The sequence below is a fragment of the Xenopus laevis genome, chromosome 5S, assembly GCF_017654675.1.
Source record: "Xenopus laevis strain J_2021 chromosome 5S, Xenopus_laevis_v10.1, whole genome shotgun sequence".
Taxonomy (NCBI): Eukaryota; Metazoa; Chordata; class Amphibia; order Anura; family Pipidae; genus Xenopus; species Xenopus laevis.
This window is the reverse complement of record NC_054380.1, coordinates 130,740,195-130,761,306: the sequence shown is the minus strand read 5'-3', so window position 1 is coordinate 130,761,306 and position 21,112 is coordinate 130,740,195. Positions and strand designations below refer to the sequence as shown.

At 40.0% G+C, this 21,112-nt stretch overlaps 1 protein-coding gene across 5 annotated transcripts in view; it reads left to right on the top strand.

Annotated features, from left to right (window-relative positions):
• The window catches only part of pum2.S (pumilio RNA binding family member 2 S homeolog), a 63,161-nt gene that overhangs the window by 33,092 nt on the left and 8,957 nt on the right, over positions 1 to 21,112 (top strand). For all 5 annotated transcript variants that reach the window (XM_018265962.2, XM_041565066.1, XM_041565067.1 and 2 more), the window contains 12 exons: positions 164 to 269; positions 2,422 to 2,609; positions 3,606 to 3,778; positions 5,159 to 5,429; positions 5,654 to 5,753; positions 7,243 to 7,368; positions 9,561 to 9,697; positions 11,045 to 11,177; positions 11,270 to 11,413; positions 12,110 to 12,397; positions 16,384 to 16,620; positions 19,582 to 19,849. In XM_018265962.2, the coding sequence (XP_018121451.1) occupies positions 164 to 269; positions 2,422 to 2,609; positions 3,606 to 3,778; positions 5,159 to 5,429; positions 5,654 to 5,753; positions 7,243 to 7,368; positions 9,561 to 9,697; positions 11,045 to 11,177; positions 11,270 to 11,413; positions 12,110 to 12,397; positions 16,384 to 16,620; positions 19,582 to 19,849 (2,171 nt within the window). The remainder of the gene's footprint in view (positions 1 to 163; positions 270 to 2,421; positions 2,610 to 3,605; positions 3,779 to 5,158; positions 5,430 to 5,653; positions 5,754 to 7,242; positions 7,369 to 9,560; positions 9,698 to 11,044; positions 11,178 to 11,269; positions 11,414 to 12,109; positions 12,398 to 16,383; positions 16,621 to 19,581; positions 19,850 to 21,112) is intronic.

Sequence of the window (21,112 nt, the reverse complement as noted above, 5' to 3'; positions counted from 1 at the left end):
TTGATTGTATTTAGAAAGCTTCTTATTTCAGGCATATTAAACTTTCATTATGTAGATAGTTCCCCTTTAATGACAGTTTGGTTTCCCATCTGGCACTTGGGTTCGGGTGGTGATTTGGTTTTTTTGTGCTAATCTTTTCTTCTTCCATTTACTGCATTATAAGCTTTTACCGTCCAAAAAGTTTTGGGAACACGAAGACCCTGCAAAAGACGGACAGAAAGGGATGTTCCTCACTGATGAATGGAGAGAGAATGCATGGGGGGCCTCTCGTAAGTTTTTTATTCAATACCTAAACATTTGACAGACTTTTTTTTTGCCAAAAATGGGCACAAACCTGTTGCGGTCAAAGGATTGCTCCTATGAAGGGCCACCATTAGAGTGGGCCCCGTACTAGTTATTTATATGGGATATAAAGAAATATGTAGACTCTCTATTTCCGGGTTCTTTTTTTTTTTTTTTTTTTTTTTTTTTATTCTTTGGGGTTAGGTAAACTGGCCCCATTGAAAGGTCAAAGGGGAACTGCAATGCGCTGGATTGTAGTGGGGCAAAAAAGAATATTAAAGGAATTCTGTCGTGCTTTTTATGATGTCGTTTTTATTTCTAAATGACATTGTTTACACTGCAAACAATTCACTCTACAATATAAAATTTCATTCCTGAACCAGCAAGTGTATTTTCATTGTTGTAATATTGGTGTGTAGGTGCATCTCAGGTCATTTTGCCTGGTCATTTGCTTTTGGAAAGAGCCAGCACTGTAGGATGGAACTGCTTTCTGGCAGGTTGTTGTTTCTGCTACTCAATGTAACTGAATGTGTCTCAGTGGGACCTGGATGTTACTATTGAGTGTTGTTCCTGATCTACCAGGCAGCTGTTATCTTTTTTAAGGGAGCTGTTGTTTGGTTACCTTCCCATTGTTCTGTTGTTAGACAGGGGTTGATATCACTCCAACTTGCAGTAAAGAGTGACTGAAGTGTATCAGAGCACAAGTCATGTGACTGGGGGCAGCTGGGAAACTGACAACATGTCTAGCCCCATGTCCGATTTCAAAATTAAATATAAAAAAAATCTGTTTGCTCTTTTGAAAATGGATTTCAGTGCAGAATTCTGCTCTATTAACTGTGTTTTGAAAAAAAAAAATTTTTTTCAGTGACTGTATCCCTTTAATATATAAATGACATTTCTGTTTGTAGTAATAAAGTTGTTTTAGGGAAGTAGGTGGGTACAGCTCAAAAGTGAGCACAAGATAGTGATACACAAGATAGATGATTCTTTTATAATACACAAAAGCCATGAATATCCTGTAAATTATATCCTTATTAACGGTGAGTTCTGATGTCATTTCTGTCACATGACTCACTGAAATTTGTGTATTATAATAAATAAAGTACCCCCGGTTGTAAAATATGAGGCTATTAGAAGTTACCTCGGAGTTCCATGACCTGTATAAAAACACTCGGCCTTCGGCCTCGTGTTTTTATATGGTCATGAAACTCCTCGGTAACTTATAATATCCTTATATTTTACAAGAGGGGGTACTTTATTCAATATATACTGGAGTCCTCTTCAGCATTAAACGTTTTCACACTATACTGAAAGCTCACCTTGCAGTGTTTGCTCATGTTCAGACCCGTCTGTCTTTGAAGAAACCAGCGTTTAATTGTCACACCAAGTGCTTCATTTTAGCCCTTTCACCAACAGAGTGAATTTCCCTGAATCCTTTAAAGGGATACTGTCATGGGAAAAAAAACATTATTTCAAAATGAATCAGTTAATAGTGCTGCTCCAGCAGAATTCTGCACTGAAATCCATTTCTCAAAAGAGCAAACAGATTTTTTTATATTCAATTTTGAAATCTGACATGTGGCTAGACATATTGTCTATTTCCCAGCTGCCCCAAGTCATGGGACTTGTGCTCTGATAAACTTCAATCACTCTTTACTGCAAGTTGGAGTGATATCACCCCCCTCCCTTCCCCCCCCCCCAGCAGCCAAACAAAAGAACAATGGGAAGGTAACCAGATAACAGCTCCCTAACACAAGATAACAACTGCCTGGTAGATCTAAGAACAGCACTCAATAGTAAAAACCCATGTCCCACTGAGACACATTCAGTTACATTGAGAAGGAAAAACAGCAGCCTGCCAGAAAGCATTTCTCTCCTTAAGTGCAGGCACAAGACCAGGGGCAGCTGGGAAATTGACAAAATGTCTAGCCCCATGTCAGATTTCAAAATTGAATATAAAAAAATCTGTTTGCTCTTTTGAGAAATGGATTTCAGTGCAGAATTCTGCTGGAGTAGCACTATTAATTGGTGCGTTTTGAAAAAAACATGTTTTCCGATGACAGGATCCCTTTAAGTTGCCCCGTCATTAATGTTCACAGCGCTCTTTTCAGATTGAATATCTGATTCTTTGCTTTACAGACCATTCCATGTCCCAGCCTATTATGGTGCAGAGAAGACCCGGGCAAGGCTTTCATGGGAACCATGATGTCGCTTCTGTTCTGTCGCCTCGTTCCGAGAGCGGCGGCCTTGGAGTGAGCATGGTAGAATATGTCTTGAGTTCCTCCCCTGCTGATAAACTTGATCCACGATTCAGAAAAGGAGTGTTTGTGAGTATCTTGCTATTGTCGGAGAAGGAACCTTGTGTATTTTCAGCTACATTCTGCAAAGAGCCAGAATAATAAATTAACCACCATACAAAGGGAAAAAGGCAGACGAGGAAGTTGCTAAGAATAGAAAATTAACTTCCCCTTTAAAGGAGAACTAAAACATAACTAAAGAAGTAGCTAAACATGTTGTACATTATACTTTGTGCTTCTGTACCAGCCCAAGGCAACCACAGCCCATTATTAGCAGTAAAGATCTGTGTCTCCAAAGATGCCCCAGTAGCTCCCCATCTTCTTTTCTGCTGATTCACTGCACATGCTCTGTGCTGCTGTCACTTACTGAGCTTAGGGACCCACTCACAATATACAGTACACACAGAATAGAAATGTCACAATATAAGGTTGATTAGTAATTAATACAGATAATTACTACATGGCAGCACAGAAACCAGTGCAATTAGCATCAGAATTTAATAATCGGCAAACCTGTAGCATCAGCTTATATTACAGCCAGGGAAGCTCATTTTCTGCTGGATAATTAGTGACGAGCCCTAAGCTTAGCTTCTCAACATCAGAGCCCACTGAGCATGTGAGTGTCACAGACACTTTCCAAGATGGTGACCCCCTGTGACAAGTTTGAAGTCCTGGGTCATTGCTGCTATTGACAAGCTGATACTTTATGCTGGTGCAATAAGTTCAGTATATAAAATATGGCATTTTTAGCCATATTCATTTTTAGGGTTTAGTTCTCCTTTAAGCATATTATTTCCCATTATCACTTAAACCAACACTGATGCATCTTCCTACATTTATATTCGCTCTGTATTCTGTAAAACTTTTCTCTACTTCCATCATTTCCACTGTGAAGGGGTCCTAACATTTAGTACCATAGTAATGGTAGCCTTCCTAGAGCTGGATTACTGCAATTCTTGTTATATATGAGAAGCATATACCATATATTTGTACATCTCCTCAGTATGTTTACTCCTCCCACCCCAGAGTGTCAGAGACTGTGAATTAGATGGACCCGAGAAAGGTGAACCGAAGTGTAAAGCATCTCCCTTTGAAGAGGAAAAGAAACGTGATCTGATATCTGCTGACACCGATGACCTCTCCAAATTAAACGGACGGGGACTGCCGAACGGCATCGAAACTGACTGCAAAGATTTTAAGTAAGTGAGAAACAGAACAATTTTGTCCGATGTGCAAATTGTAATGTTGTTACACTTTTGCACATGGCCTACATGAAAATAGAACTTAAAGGGATTCTGTCATTTTTATGGTGTAGCTTTTATTTCAAAATTACATTGCAAATAATTCACTCTACAATATAAAATTAAATTCCTAAACCCCAAAAAAGTTTTTTTTTTTTTTTTTTTTTTTTAGTTGAAATATTGGTGTGTAGGTGCCATCTCAGGTCATTTTGCCTGGTCATGTGCTTTCAGAAAGAGCCAGCACTTTAGGATGGAACTGCTTTCTCAATTTAACTGAATGTGTCTCAGTGGGACCTGGATTTTACTATTGAGTGTTCTTCTTAGATCTCCCAGGGAGTTAACTTGTGTGAGGGAGCTGCTATCTGTTTACCTTCCCATTGTTCTGTTGTTAGACTTAGGGATAGGGAGGGGGTGATATCACTCCAACCTGCAGTAAAGAGTGACTAAAGCTGGCCATAGACGCAAAGATCTGATCGTACGAATCGAGAATTCGTATGATATTCGGACCGTGTGTGGAGAGTCCCGACATTTTTCGTCCGGCGGAGATTGGTCGTTTGGTCGATCGGACAGGTTAGAAAATTTCTGTTGGCTGCCGATAATATCTCTGCGTGTATTGCCGATCGTACGATTTTCAGTGGGAGACTGTCACTAGCTTTGGTTGGACAAAGATATCGTACGATTGTTGTCAGGGGCAGAACATTGCTGATCTGTTCTTAAACTAATCTGACTGGTAAGACTTTGATCTGAATGGTTAGTGGCGGGTCGGGAGATGGGAAAGTCCGATCGTACGATGATTCGTATGATCGGATCTTTGCATCTATGGCCAAAGTTTATCAGTACACAGTCACATGACTGGGGGCAGCTGGGAAACTGACAATATGTCTAGCCACATGTCGGATTTCAAAATTAAATATAAAAAAATCTTTTGAGAAACAGATTTCAGTGCAGAATTCTGCTGGAGCACCATTATTAACTGATGCGTTTTGAAGAAATATAAAATTCCCATGACAGTATCCCTTCTAAAGTTTTTTATTTGTAAACAAGCATTTTTTGGAGACTTTGCTCTAAAAGCAATGGATAACATGCAAAGCTTTGAGAGTGTTTTTTTCCTTTGTGAAAATTCCAGACTCATGATAAGCGCCAAGACCCATAGCGGTGCATTCAGTGGTCTAGCAATTAACACTTTGTTTGTCTGTGCCCTTATTTAGGCACATATTGCGCTCTCTAATTTCTGTGACATATATTTAGATAGAAAGATGGAAGATAGATGGCTCGCTTGCTTAGCAGGCCCTTCCCACAGCGCACACCAAAGCTCACGCTTTCATTTTCTCTCTGCAGCCGGACTCCAGGAAGCCGCCAGGCTTCACCCACAGAAATCGCAGAACGTATTGGCCCCAACACTAGCTCCGCTGAAGTTCTTGGACAACATCCGAACCCCATGAACAGCAAACCCTTGTCAGATGAGTTCCCTAACACTGAAAGCCAGAATTTGGATGGCATGGGACAGGTTGGCCTTGACTCATTGCAGTTTGACTATCCTGGTAATCAGATACAAATGGACTCAGTGGGAGCAGGTGTGGGCTTGTTTGACTACAATACTCAACAGCAGGTATTGCTATTATTTTATTTTCTGTAAATGGTTACTTTCTCTATAGTATAGTATTTTATGCGATGTTTCTTCTACTACCCAGTCATATATTCAAACTGCAGTACATTGAAAAAAAAAAAAAATAGTACAGCAATAATGGCAGTTGCTCGTCAGGTAATGATTTGGGGAATTGCAAAAGACGGTCGTGTTAACTTCACCTTAACCTGCAACTGTTTTTCCTACAGATGTTTCAGCGGCAAAACACACTGGCGGTTCAGCAACTAACAGCGGCTCAGCAGCAGCAACAGCAGTTTACCCTGGCAGCAGCTCAGCAACCTCATTTAAGTAAGATATCCTATCGAAAGCAATTGGGGAATATCACTCCAACAGTGTCTGTACCTTCCCAAATTTGTTTGGGCGCCTGTCGCCAGTTTCAACCATACTTGCTGTCTGGACATTTTGTTGCATTTCATTGTAATCATAAAGGCAGCACTTGATGGTGACTACGGTGCATGAATTACTAAGTCCTATTGGTGTGTTTTTGTTTGTTTATTTATTTTTTTTGGGGGGGGGGTGTTTTTGTTTTATGGTTACACATAATTTTTTTTCTAGTAATCCTAAAGCAGGCTGGCTGTACACGTCATTTTTTTGGGGGGGGGGAGAAATTAGCTATGGTAGGCAGGTAAACAGAGGGTCAGGAGCATAAAATCAGGGCATAAACACAGATTAATTCCAACATAAAGTCAGTCACATACAGTTCATTAGCATTTCAGCATCATACATTCAGACTTTTCACCACTCTAGGGGTTCTCACCATACCGGGTGTCTTCCACACTCAGGCTTCTCACTAAACACTGCTGACTTTCCCTTCCAGGAAAAACAAATTCACCAGCTTCTGACCTAACTCACCTTCTGACAGCACCTCAATCACTTTAGATTCTCAATCATCTGGTCATGACTCCCTCTGCTCCTTGCAGTGGCAACAACACTCCCATCTCTCACTCCCCTCTGGCAGTTACTAACAAAGACGGGTAACGTTCCTGTTCTGTGCCCAGCTCTGAGAGACCTTTTCAGCACTCTGACTTTAAAGGAGAAGGAAAGCTACTGAAGCAGTTCTTCAATAGATTAGCCACAACAGTGTAAGCTATAACTATATTTATTCTGTAGAATGCTTTACCATACCTGAGTAAATAGCTCTAGAAGCCCATGTGTACACAATAGAAGGAAAGACATGCTGTGTTTCTTTTGACAGAGGACTCGGAGCAACATGACTTTCCTTCTATTGTGTACACATGGGCTTCTGTATCAGACTTCCTGTTTTCAGCATTAACATCCTTGCCCCGGGTGTGAGCATGCTCAGTTTGCTCCTCTTCCACTCCGTCTCTCCCTTCTCTGCTGTAATCTGAGCCCAGAGCTATGAGTGAGCAGGGAGAGACTAAGGTAGGAAGTTAAGCTAATATGGCAGCTGCTATCCTAAACAAACAGAGAGCTGTTTACTCGGGTATGGTAAAGCATTTTACAGAATAAATATAGCATTCTAGCTTGCACTATTGCAGCTAATCTATTGGCAATAAAATGCCTCCGTAGATTACCTTCTCCTTTCCACAGGACAGCCTTCCTAGTGAGCTCCAATATCCGAACTGGATCTGGGGATTGGAGTCCCTGGCTACCAAAGCCTTTAAACAAAGAGACCTTTCTTTGTGTAACCGTTCTCCCCGCTTACCTCGATCACTGGGGAGAAATCACAGGCCAAACACACCTTTTTACAGATTTCTGTGGTCATTACCACACTATGTAATGTGCCTCATACTGAATAGTGATCTTTGTCTTCCAGCTGGAATGTTTTCCGCAGGCTTGGCACCAGCTGCCTTTGTGCAGAACCCCTACATCATCAGTGCAGGTCACCCAGGCACAGACCCATACACAGCTGCAGGTTTAGCAGCTGCTGCAACCCTAGCAGGTATGTGCAATTGCTTTGTGTCATCTGTTGTGTCTGTTTAGTGTCATACAGCTGGCAAGTTGTCAAGTCTGGTGTATCACAGATCTGGTTAGTGTAGTTGGTCTTTAGCAGCTGCTATAAATCACTTGCTAAGTGAATGGGCATAAATATCTATGTGGGTATTCTCTTACATGTCCTCATTAGCACGCCGTTCACTTGGCTTTAATTAATTTTAATTTTTAACTAGAATGACACGAATCAATTCTTTGTGGGTTGTATGTGAATGCTGCTTTGCTAAGCACCCAATATTCTCAATATCATTTCTGTATTGGTTAGCATCCTTTAAAATATGCAGTTATGCCATAAAGCTGCTAATATTTAAAGGGATACTGTCATGGAAAAACATGTTTTTTTCTAAAACTCATCAGTTAATAGTGCTGCTGCAGAAGAATTCTGAGCAAACTGATTTTTTTATATTCAATTTTGAATTTATGGGGCTAGACATTTTGTCCCTTTCCCAGCTGCCCCCAGTCATGTGACTTGTGCCTGCACTTTAGGATGGAATTACTTCCAGGCAGGCTGTTATTTGTCCTACTTAATGTAACTGAATAAGTCTCCGTGGAACTTGGCTTTTACTATTAAAGGAGAAGGAAAGCTACGGAAGCATTTTATTGCCAATAGATTAGCTGCAATAGTGCAAGCTAGAATGCTATATTTATTCTGTAGAATATTTTACCATACCTGAGTAAAAAGCTCTAGAAACTCTCTGTTTGTTTAGAATAGGAGCTGCAGTATTAACGTGGTGTTACATCACTTCCTGCCTGAGTCTCTCCCTGCTCTGGGCTCAGATTACAGTAGAGAAGGGAGGGGGGTGGGGGGAGAGGACCAAACTGAGCATGCTCTTGCCCAGGGCAATGAGGTTTAAGCTGAAGGCAGGAAGTCTGATACAGAAGCCCATGTGTACACAATAGAAGGAAAGAAATGCAGTGTTTCTTTTGACAGGGGACTCAGAGCAATATTACTTTGGGGGTTTACTGGTATATTTAGATGGACCTTTCTGATAAGGCTTACTTAGTTTTAACCTTTCCTTCTCCTTTAAGTGCTGTTCTTAGATCTTCCAGTGAGCTGTTATCTTTTGTTAGGGAGCTGCTATCTGGTTACCTTCCCATTGTTCTGTTGTTAGGCTGCTGGGGGGGAGGGAGGGGGTGATATCACTCCATCTTGCAGTCCAGCAGTAAAGATTGAAGTTTATCAGAGCACAAGTCACATGACTGGAGGCAACTGGGAAATTGACAATATGTCTAGCCCCATGTCAGATTTCAAAATTAAATATAACAAAATCTGTTTGCTCTTTTGAAAAATGGATTTCAGTGCAGAATTCTGTTGGAGCAACACTATTAACTAAGCGTCTTGAAAAAAACATGTTTTCCCATGACAGTATTCCTTTAAAGGAACAGTTCAGTGTAAAAACTGGGTAAATAGGCTGTGCAAAATAAAAAATAAAAATTCTAATATATTTAGTTAGCCAAAAATGTAATGTATAAAGGCTGGGGTGAGAGAACGTCTAACAGAATAGCCAGAACACTATTAAAGGTAAAGTTCAGTGAAAAATGAAAACTGGGTTAATAGGCTGTGCAGAATAAAAAAAGTTTCTAATATAGTTAGTTAGCAAAAAATGTAATGTCTAAAGGCTGGAGTGTCTGGATGGCTAACATAATAGCCAGAACACTACTTCCTGCTTTTCAGCTCGCTAACTCTGAGTTAGTCAGCGACTTGAAGGGGGGCCACATGGGACATAACTGTTCAGTGAGTTTGTATTTGATCCTCAGCATTCAGCTCAGATTCAAAAGCAGCAGATATGACCAGTGTGGCTCCCCCTCAAGTCACTGATTGGTTAATACCTGGTAACCAATCAGTGGAAACCAAGAGAGCTGAAAAGCAGGAAGTAGTGTTCTGGCTATTATGGTACACATCCAGTCACTCCAGCCTTTATACATTATATTTTTGGATAATTAACTATATTAGAAGCATGCTTTATTTTGCACAGCCTATCTATTTAACCCAGTTTTTATTTTTATACTGAACAGTTCCTATAAGTATAATGAGAAAATTGTAGAGTTAATATAGTAGAATCTGTTTATATTTTCTTGTGCAAGCCTTAATATATGTTGCAGCATCAGAGAACTAATGCAACTGTGTGCCTTTGTGTGCAGGCCCTCCACAATATTATGGCGTTCCTTGGGGAGTGTACCCAGCTGGCTTATTTCAGCAGCAGGCAGCTGCCGCAGCCACAGCGGCAAACAACAACAACCAGCAAGCAGCAGCACAAGCATCTCAAGGACAGCAGCAGGTACAGCATTCCACTGTCTGTGCTAAAATATCAATCATGTGCTTGTCGGCAGGGAATTGGGTTATAGAGCTGTTGCAGTTTACTTTTAAATCAACTTATGTTGCTTAGAATAGGTGACTGACAAATGTTCAATTATATTTATGCGCTTTTAAATTATTAGCCTGAAACTGCAATAACTGTCGATTTAGCAGGGCATTAAAACTGGTGCTGTCTTCCAGCAGGTCGCAGCAGTGGTCAAAATGCCCTTTGTGCTATTAGCCTTAAAGGATCAGTAACCTAGATTTAAAAAAAAAAAAAAAAAAAAAAATTTATTAGTATAGAACAAATAAAAACACAAGTACAATAAAACTTTTAAATCGGCAGGTCTTTATTAAGAAATAACTTAGGGAAACTTTGCTTGTGCTCCTCTTCAGAAAAGGCAACACGGCGATGATCCATCTTGCGGCGCTCGATTTCTACACTCTGTCTATCTCCTATAAGGAAGGCAGGGAGGAGAAATTGAGTGCCGGATGATGGATCGGCTTTTCTGAAGAGGAGCGCAAGCAGAGTTTCGGTAAGTTATTTCTTAATAAAGACTTAGCGATTTAAAAGTTTAATTTGTACTTTTTCTGTACTAACAAATTTTTTTTATTTTTTATAAAAATTGTTACTGGTCTTTTAAGGTGGCCATACATGGGCTAATAAAAGCTGCAGGCAGACCGAGTCGGCAGCTTATTGGCCGTCTTTTGGGCCCTCCGACCAATATCTGATCGATATCTGGCTGAGAGTCGGCCAGATGTTTATCAGGCAGGTGTAAAAATCCCATCTGATGCAGTCCTGCGATCCTTTCATTATGATCCGATCGTTGGGCCCCACTATGGGATCAGCCCGATATCACCCACCTAAAGGGTGGGCATATTGGGGAGAGATCCACTCGTTTGGCGATCTCTCTGTGTATTGCCACCTTTATAAGAGTTCTGTCTACATCCTGTTAAAAGTTTTCATTTTAAAGCTCCCTACCCCTTTTATAAAGGAAGACAGCCTGGATTGTCTTCTGTGATAGTGGCACACGTAGAGGATCTGACAATTTTGTGTTATTATTACTGAAATAGTTTATTCTAGTGTATTTTGTTCTATGAAACCATTGAACTGGGCTTCTTACAAGGGAATTCTACAGTGTCTTGTTCTACAAGCTATAGGAGAAACTTGGGAGATACCCCTATTATGAGTTCCTATTTATGCCCAGTTTGATAGACCATGAAATGCGTGGTGCTTCTTTGAGGTTATGTTGCTGTATGCAAATTAGATCAATTATGTGATACACCTAATCTTTATACATGTTTCTGTCTATACACTGTCTGTCTACAGCTTATGAGGGCCGCATCCAATCAGCGCCCGCTTACTCCTAATCAGGCGCAGCAAGGACAGCAACCAGAATCACTTGCAGCAGCGGCAAACCAAGCTCAGATTTTTGGACAGGGTCTTGCTACCAGCATGCAAGGTATTGTGTTTTTACACTGAATAGCCAAGATCGGGTGTTAACTTTTGTGTAGTTGTCATCATCATCATCACATCCATGTTTCTTTATTCTAGGCTACCAGGTCCTCACTCCCACTGCCTACTATGATCAGACTGGTGCCTTGGTGGTTGGTCCTGGAGCCCGAGCGGGACTTGCTAGCCAAATACGTTTAGTGGCTTCTGCTCCCGTTCTAATCAGTCCCGCCGCTGCACAAGCCGGTATGTTTGGTACGCCTTCTACTCCATGTGACTGCTTTGTGTATCTATATGAACACTGACTAATACTGGGGAACACTGATATGTTTTTATGTTCTATTTTATTCTAGTCATAAGCAAGTGCAAGTAGACAAGGCCTGACTCAATCCTCGGCTTTGCCATACAATTGACAAGTTTTTCTCCATGCTTCCTATAGTGTCAGGACCTTCCCACTCTTGACCTTGACCTTCCCACTCTTGAAATTCTTTTTTTAAATGATTAGTTTTTGGGGGCAAATTGCATCTGTGTAAGTGACATCACAATTGGTAATACTATATCTATATATAGAATTATATATTTGTGGGTCGCACCCCCATTTGCCAACTTACACTGCCTGCTTCCCACTTCCTTTTTTTATAGAGGTGCGCCTCCTCGTCCTGCCCCTTTTGTGACATCATCGGCAGGGTTGCACGGATCTATAAATGGAAATCGGGCGTGGGTGGAGGGAGGGTGGTCGCGGATCAGGTTTTACCCGACCCGCACATCACTAATATCTATCTCTTGACAAAGGTCTGAAGGAAGACCGAAATGTTGGAATAATAAATACATTTTATCTCTTTTCACCACATTTTAAAATCCTGTGATTGCCTTGCTTTACATGATATTATAGATATATATGATATTATATATTGGTAACATGCAGCTTCTTTATTTCTGCAGCTGCTACGGCGACTGGTGCCAACAGCCTTACCGGAGCCCCAAACAATATGTTCAGAGCCATGGGTCCTCCTCAGCAGCAACAGCAGCCTCAGCAGCAGCAGCAGCAGCCCAACGCAAACCTCCACTCCGGCTCTTTCTACGGAAACAGCTCTATGAACAACAACTCTCAGAGCAGCTCCCTGTTTTCTCATGGGCCTGGGCAGCCAGGAAGCACATCCCTCGGATTCGGAAGTAACAATTCACTGGGTGCAGCCATTGGATCTGCTTTTGGTGGATTTGGCTCATCAGGTATGTTTTGCACTTGCTATGCTCCACAAGTAGTAAAATTCTTAGCCCTTAGCTGTGACTGTTTAGTCTGTGATGGAGGCTGTACTTACAGTAGCAGTGCCATTTTTCTGTGTGACTACATTCTAGCGGCATCATTGCTTTAGTTTTGTCTCTTACTCCTTTCTGTATCACTCTGTGTTAGGATAGAGTAAAAGCATATACTATTCTCAAGCTTTTTCATTCATTCCTCCTCTTCTAACTAATCAAGAACACCTTTTCACCATAAAGGGTGAATGCCCCACTAAAGAAGCCAATGATTTTGCGGTTGATTTTAGGTTTGTGCCCTCTAGCTAGCTGCTTGGATAGCATTGGGCTTGCTGGAGAAGTACCACTTTAAAAACATGGTTACATGTTACAAATCTGTGGCCTCTGAACACTTCAGAGCTTTGGGGCATCAGGAGATTATCGTTAAAAAAATGTGACTGTCACTTTAAATATATATCTTAAACACAGAGAGAAATGTTACGCCAACTTTACATATAAACTTTACCCCTCTGCCACCCCTTAGCCTCCTTCTCTGGGCGCAACCCTAGTCTGAAACTATGTTGGAGACGCACAGCTCCGTAATGGAGGGTCTGCGGGAAGGTACAGACGTAGGGAGGCAGCTGTTTGTAAAGTTCCTGATAAATGCGGAAGTTCCTATCCTAGAAATGTTAGAAGAACCTGCACTTCTCTGTCTCTGAGGACTGTTGTATACTTAAAGGATAAGTAAACCTTAAAAATTAGTTAATGTAAAATTGATAAGGGGGCTATTCTAAGCACTTCTGCAGAGTACATTCATTATTTATTTTCTTTTAATTCCGAGATATTAAGGGATACATGTGCTGTTAATATTAATGACTTTTTGTTACAACAGCACCACCTGCTGGTCAGTTTCTGACTAATCTGACCACCAAGTAGTCAAGGAAGTTGTCAGGAGAAAGAAAGAGACTGCTCTGAGGTTCTTCTGCTTAGGAAAAAAAATATGAAACCTTTCTCAAATCTTTCCTAATCGGAAGAAATCAGAGCAGCCTCTTTCTTTCTCTTGACAACTTCCTTGACTACTTGCTGGTCAGACTGGTGGGGAAGTGACCGGCAGGTGGCGCTGTTGTAACAAAATTCGTTTGTTAACAGCACATGTATTCCTTAATATCTTGGAATTAAAAGAAAACAAATAAAGAATCTACATTACAGAAGTGCTTAGAATAGCACCCTTATCAATTTTATATTTCAATTTATTTTTAAGGTTTACTTTTCTTTTAATTTTTACCAAAGCTATTTCTACATATTAAGGCTACATGCCCACACGTTTGTGCAGTGGTTGTATGTATATACTAATGGCACTGTGTGCTTTATGTTGCAGCAAGCAACTATATGTGATGGGCCCCTGCCACACTCAAAACAATGGGGACATGCTAGTGTGGATGGAGCCTTAAAGGAACAGTTCAGTATAAAAATAAAAACTGGGTAAATAGACAGGCTGTGCAAAATAAAAAACGTTTCTAATATAGTTAGCCTAATGTATAAAGGCTGGAATGACTGGTTAACATAATAGCCAGAACACTACTTCCTGCTTTTCAGCTCTCTTGCTTTCCACTGATTGGTTACAAGGCAATAACCAGTGACTTAAAGGGGACCTGTCTCCTGAAAAAAATAATCCAAATCCTATTTTATCACTTTAGTCAAACCAAATGATCTTTAATTACACTATATATATATATATATATATATATATATATATATATTATTATTTTATTATTATTGTTTGAATCTGGTTTCCTTTGGTCTGGGAACTTATAATTATAGCAAGGAGACAGAAGTCATTTTGTGGACACTTAAGTGTTGCATCATCTCAAAATCTTGTTTGTGCTCCAGAATGGGGGACCTGATGTCCATCCCCATGCCGTGGCTGAGACAGCTGAGATTTTTAAAAGTGTTTACAACAGCTATGAATGCTTTAATTTTTTTTAAAAAAAAATGGATTTCATGTTTAATTTGAAAAGGACTTTTCTTATACAGCTTTTTATGCCTAGATGACAAGTCCACTTTAAGGGGGGGCACATGGGCCATAACTGTTGCTTTTGATTCTGAACTAAATGCTGAGGGTCAATTATAAACTTACTGAACAGTTATGTCCCATGTGACCCCCCTTCAAGTCACTGACTAACTCAGAGTTAGAGAGCTGAAAAGCAGGAAGTAGTGTTCTGGCTATTATGTTACATTTCCAGTCAGTCCAGCCTTTAGATATTACATTTTGGCTAACTAACGATATTAGAATATTTTGCACAGCCTTTCTATTTACCCCGTTTTTATTTTTAGACTGAACTGTTCCTTTAAAGTTTTGTAGCCGGCCATTTCTGCTTTCCATTGACGTTGCATGTGTGCAAGTTCTTTGACTGCCTGTCAGAGACTACGAGCCCGTGTCTCCAATATAACCTCAGTTGTTTCCAGCCCCTACTGTTCCCTTAGGGACGGCGTATTTTTTTTACTGTGTGTGATTTTTCCAGAGAGGCCTGTGGCACCTTGGAAATCAATTTTATTCTGTCCCAACAGCTTAAAAGGGCTATTTATGAACATTTGTGACATTTATATATAATTACCAGATTATAGTTGGTGCCGGTTTAGCACTGTAGCCAGCATGGATCGTCTATACAATATCATCCCCCGTAGGTACTCTTGAGAGCAGCCTTAAGATTAAATGGATACTGTCATGGGAAAAAATATTCAGTTAATAGTGCTGCTCCAGCAGAATTCTGCACTGAAATCCATTTCTCAAAAGAGCAAACAGATTTTTTTATATTCAATTTTGAAATCTGACATGGGGCTAGACATTTTGTCAATTTCCCAGCTGCCCCAGTCACGTGACTTGTGCTCTGATAGACTTTAGCCAGAAAGCAGTTCCATCCTAAAGTGCTGGCTCTTTCTGAAATCACATGACCAGGCAAAATTACCTGAGATGGCGCCTACACACCAATATTACAACTAAAAAAATACACTTGCTGGTTCAGGAATGAAATTTTATATTGTAGAGTGAATTATTTGCAGTGTAAACAGTGTAATTTAGAAATAAAAACTACATCATAAAAATCATGACAGAATCCCTTTAAGATTAAAGCGAAAGTGTGCCTAAGATATTTAAAGGGATCCTGTCATCGGAAAACATGTTTTTTTCCCAAAACGCATCAGTTAATATTGCTACTCTAATTTTGAAATCTGACATGGGGCTAGACATTGTCAATTTCCCAGCTGCCCCTGGTCATGTGACTTGTGCCTGCACTTTAGGAGAGAAATGCTTTCTGGCAGGCTGCTGTTTTTCATTCTCAATGTAACTGAATGTGTCTCAGTGCGACATGGGATTTTACTATCGAGTGCTGTTCTTAGATCTACCAGGCAGCTGTTATCTTGTGTTAGGGAGCTGCTATCTGGTTACCTTCCCATTGTTCTTTTGTTTGGCTGCTGGGGGGAAAAAGAGAGGGGGTGATATCACTCCAACTTGCAGTACAGCAGTAAAGAGTGATTGAAGTTTATCAGAGCACAAGTCACATGACTTGGGGCAGCTGTGAAATTGACAATATGTCTAGCCCCGTGTCAGATTTCAAAATTGAATATAAAAAAATCTGTTTGCTCTTTTGAGAAATGGATTTCAGCGCAGAATTCTGCTGGAGCAGCTCTATTAACTGATTCATTTTGAAAAAAATTTTTTCCCATGACAGTTTCCCTATAATGTAACACATGCCTTCCACTGTTCTCTATTGTCACTGATCTGCTTCAGTCACAAGCCAAAAGCCCAGGGCCGGCATTTGCGACCCCTCAATCTGGTCGTTTTCCTTTTAAGCTGTTACCATCCTCATACTTCAATCTTATGTTGCTGTCTCTCGCCTGAATCTAATTTCAGATGTTCATCATTAACCCTGTGTGTTTTTTTTTTTTTTTTAATTTTATTTTATTATTTTCTTTTATTTCTTCAGTTGGCAATTCCGCAGGTAGTAGTGGCTCAAGGAGAGATTCCCTGTCTGCTAGCTGTGACTTGTACAAAAGGTCTAGCAGCAGCCTAGCAGCCATAGGGCAGCCATATTACAATAGCCTGGGCTTCTCCTCTTCTCCGAGTCCAATAGGCATGCCTCTGCCAAGCCAAACGTCAGGACATTCACTAACGCCACCGCCATCCCTTTCATCACATGGATCCTCATCCAGTTTGCATTTAGGTAAAGCAAACTCTTATTTGTATGTTTTGTGTGTGTGTGTGTATTTTTTTGTGAATGTGACTGTTGTGCTATTTATTTCTTTTGTTACGTTACCATTTGGCATTTGTAACTGATGATAATTTTCCTTACAGACGTGTGATACAGAGGTTTATAGTGAGATATGAGAATAGGTGCAAGATACAGGGAAGCCATATAATGTAGGCTGGGGCCAGTCAAGTCTAATTGCATTCAGGACACAACCACCCTGTGATGGTCCTTGAGGCCTGTGCTTGCCCATCCGTTCTGTGTTAAATTTTGTTTTTTTTCTGTGCTTTTTTTTTTAGTTGTAAATCTTCTTCTCGATTTTGGAATGTTAAACTAATGTCCCTCCTTTCATTTGACCAGGCAACCTAGCTTCCGATTGGTTCTGTAACCTGCAGCAGCTTTTATTTTTTTTTTTAAAGTTTTAAACATAACACAATTAAAAGAGCAGTAAAGAGATAGTAAAGGGAGAAAGTTGAGAGAGGGGGGGGGGGTAAGGTATAAAATGACATATCCATTAAATTAGTACATAGGCAGTTAACCAAATAAGCTGCTCTTTAACCAGGGGTAGCCATTTAAAAAAGCAAAAGGAAAAAAAAAACCCGATATATAGTAATGATATGGGACCCATTATCTGGAAACCCAGTGTCCAGAAAGCTCCAAATTAAGGAAAGGCAGTCTCCCATAGACTCTATTTTATCCAAATCCATTTTTTAAAAAAAAATTATTCCTTTTTCTCTGTAATAATAAAACAGTAGCTTGTACTTGATCCAAACTAAGACATAATTAATCCTTATTGGAAGCAAAACCAGCCTATTGGGTTTAATTTAATGTTTACATGATTTTCTAGTAGACTAATTTCACCTTTAAATTAGCTTTTAGAGTGATGTAGATAGTGATATCCTGAGCCGATCTGCGCTTGACTTCAATTTTTTATTATGTCGTTTTTGACTAATTTAGCTTTTTATTCAGCTTTGCAGTTTCAGCAATCTGGTTGCTAATATCCAAATCCCCCTAGCAACCTGCATTGATTTGAATAAGAGACTGGAATATGAATAGGAGTGGGTCTGAATAGAAAGACTAGTAATAAGAAGTAGCAATAACAATATATTTGTAGCATTTGTTTTTTAGAAGGGGTCAGCGACGCCCATTTGAAAGCTGCAAAGAGTTAGAAGAAAAAGGCAAATAACAATAAAACTATAAAAAATAAATAATGAAGACCAATTGAAAAGTTGCTTAAAGGGGTGGTCCACCTTTAAGATAACTTTTAGTATGTTATAGAATGGCCAATTCTAAGCATCTTTTCAATTGGCCTTCATTATTTATTTTTTATAGTTATTTGCCTTTTTCTTCTGACTCTTTGCAGCTTTCAAATGGGCGTCGCTGACTCCCTTCTAAAGTGCAAATGCTCTGTACAAATGTATTGTTATTGCTACTTGCTATTCCTCATCTTTCTATTCAGCCCCTCTCCTATTCATATTCCAGTCTCTTATTGAAATCAATGCATGGCTGCTACGGAAATTTGCACCCTAGCTACCAGAATGCTTAAAATGCAAATTGAAGAGTTGCTGAATAGAAAGCTAAATAACTCAAAATCCTTAAATAATAAAAAATGAAAACCAATTGCAAATGGTCTCAGAATATCACTCTCTACATCGTACTAAAAGTTTATCTCAAAGGTGAACCACCCCTTTAAACTACACAGCTATTGCCTGTTATTCCATTGCCATGCTGTTTTCATCCTCTCTTCTAGCTTTGAGTAAATGCTGTTACTTTCTTTCCTCTTCCATTGGCCGTTTGCTTACAGACTGACCCTCTTCTCTGTTCATTTTGCTTTCCAACTGCCCTCTTTTTATTACTATCAGTTGCCGGACTCAAAAAAGTACCAACATGGAAATTCTCTCCCAGTATAGTCGCTGAGCTCATTGAAGCTTCTTTTGCCCTTGGTTTAAAATCCAACTGTATGTCAGCTGTGACTTGAGTTGCGATTGCTTTACCAGAGACTAGTTAAGAGTACCTGTCAAGCCTAACCTGCCGCTTACTGATTTGTGTGTATGGAGCCACCTACTGAGTTATTTTGCCAATTATACTTTGGAAATCCTTAAAGGAGAACTATCGCGAAAATGAAAATTTAATATAAGCTTCGGCATATTGAAATAAGAAACTTTATAAAAACAATAAATTAAAAATGCTATACGGTTTCTGGAATAATCAAGTTTATCTTTTCTATTCCTCTCTCGGCATCTGTTTTTCTTTATTCATGCAGGAGTTGGGTGTCAGATATTCCTTGACAGTTGGATCCAATATATCTTATAGGGGGGCTCCTTTTGCCTTGAAGCTGATTAGAGCTCACCAGACATCATGTCTCTCTACATGCAGAATTTGTGCAAAAGGCAGTTATTTTGTTGGTTCATTCTGTCTTCATTCAGGAGTTGGGTGTCAGATAATTATTGACAGTTAGATCCAATATATCTTATAGGGGGGCTCCTTTTGCCTAGAAGATGTATTAGAGCTCACTCTATTAAAATCACCAGACATCATGTCTCTCTACATGCAGGATTTGTGCAAAAGGCAGTTATTTTGTTAGATTTTGTTTGTACTGGAATCCGTTATTTGAGTGAGCTCTAATACACATAATACACAGAAATAATGGATCTAACTGTCAATGAATATCTGACACCAAACTGCTGCATGAAGAGAGAATGAAGAGAAACTGATGCTGAGAGAGGAATAGTGAAGATAAACTTGATTATTTCAGAAACAATGCAGAATATTGAATTGATTGTATTTACAAAGTTTCTTATTTCAGCATGATGAAGCTTATATTACATTTTCATTTTCGCAATAGTTCCCTTTTAAATCCATTGATTATTCTTTTACCAGTAGTTGTTGGTTTTTATAGAAGCCATCAAGTAGGCTAACAGAACTCTTTTCTCGTAGGGGGACTGACAAATGGCAGTGGCCGTTACATCTCTGCAGCTCCAGGGGCAGAGGCAAAGTATCGGAGTGCTACCAACACCTCCAGCTTCTTCAGCTCCAACAGCCAGCTCTTCCCCCCGTCTCGCCAGCGCTACAACAGAGCTGACATTATGCCCTCTGGGCGCAGCAGATTACTGGAGGACTTTAGGAACAACCGCTTCCCAAACCTGCAGCTCAGAGACCTGATGGGGCACATTGTGGAGTTTTCTCAAGACCAACATGGATCCAGGTAGGCTTATGGTGCATTACTATACAATTGGCAGTTGTTTGTTTAAAGGAACAGTAAAGTGTAAAAATAAAAACTGGATAAATAGGCTGAGCAAAATAAAAAAAAATATTGTTAGCCAAAAATGTAATGTATAAAGGCTGGAGTGACTGGATGTCGAACAGAACACTACTTCCTGCTTTTCAGCTCTCTAACTCTGAGTTAGTCAGTGACTATAAGGAGGGCCACAGTGGACATAACTGTTCAGTGAGTTTGTAATTGATCCTCCGCATTCAGCTCACATTCAAAAGCAACAGTTACGACCCATGTGTCGCCCCCTCAAGTCTCTGATTGGTTACTGCCTGGTAACCAGTCAGTGTAAACCAAGAAAGCTGAAAAGCAGGAAGTAGTGTTCTGGCTATTATGTTACACATCCAGTCACTCCAGCCTTCATACAGTCATATGAAAAAGTTTGGGAACCCCTCTCAGCCTGCATAATAATTTACTCCACAAGAAAGATAACCGTGGTATGTCTTTCATTTCCCAGGAACATCTGAGCACTGGGGTGTTTTCTGAACTAAGATTTTTAATGAAGCAGTATTCAGTTGTATGACATTAAATCAAATGTGAAAAACTATCTGTGCAAAAATGTTGTACCCTTGTAATTTGGTTAATTTGAATGCATGTCACTGCTCAACAATGATTACTGGCAACACCAAATTGGTTGGATTAGCTTGTTAAGTTTTGAACTTCATAGGCAGGAGTGTCCAGTCATGAGAAAAGGTATTTAAAGTGACCAATTGCAAGTTGTGCTTCTGTTTGACTGTACTTTGAAGAGTGACAGCATGGGATCCTCAAAACAACTCTCAAAAGATCTGAAAACAAAGATTGTTCAGTATCATGGTTTAGGGGAGGCTACAAAAAGCTATTTCAGAGGTTTAAACTGTCAGTTTTAACTGTAAGGAATGTAATCAGGAAATGGAAGTTGCTGTAAAACCCAGGTCTGGCAGGCCAAGAAAAATACGGGAGGAGGATTGTGAGAATGGTTACAGACAACCCAAAGATCACCTCCAAAGACCTGCAAGAACGTCTTGCTGCAGATGGTGCATCTGTACATCGTTCTACAATTCAGTGCAATTTGCACAAAGAGCATGTGTATGGCAGGGGGATGAGAAAGAAGCCCTTTCTGCACTCACGCCACAAACAGTCGCTTGTTGTATGCAAAAGCTCATTTAGACAAGTCACAGTCATTTTGGAACAAAGTGCTTTGGACTGATGAGACAAAAA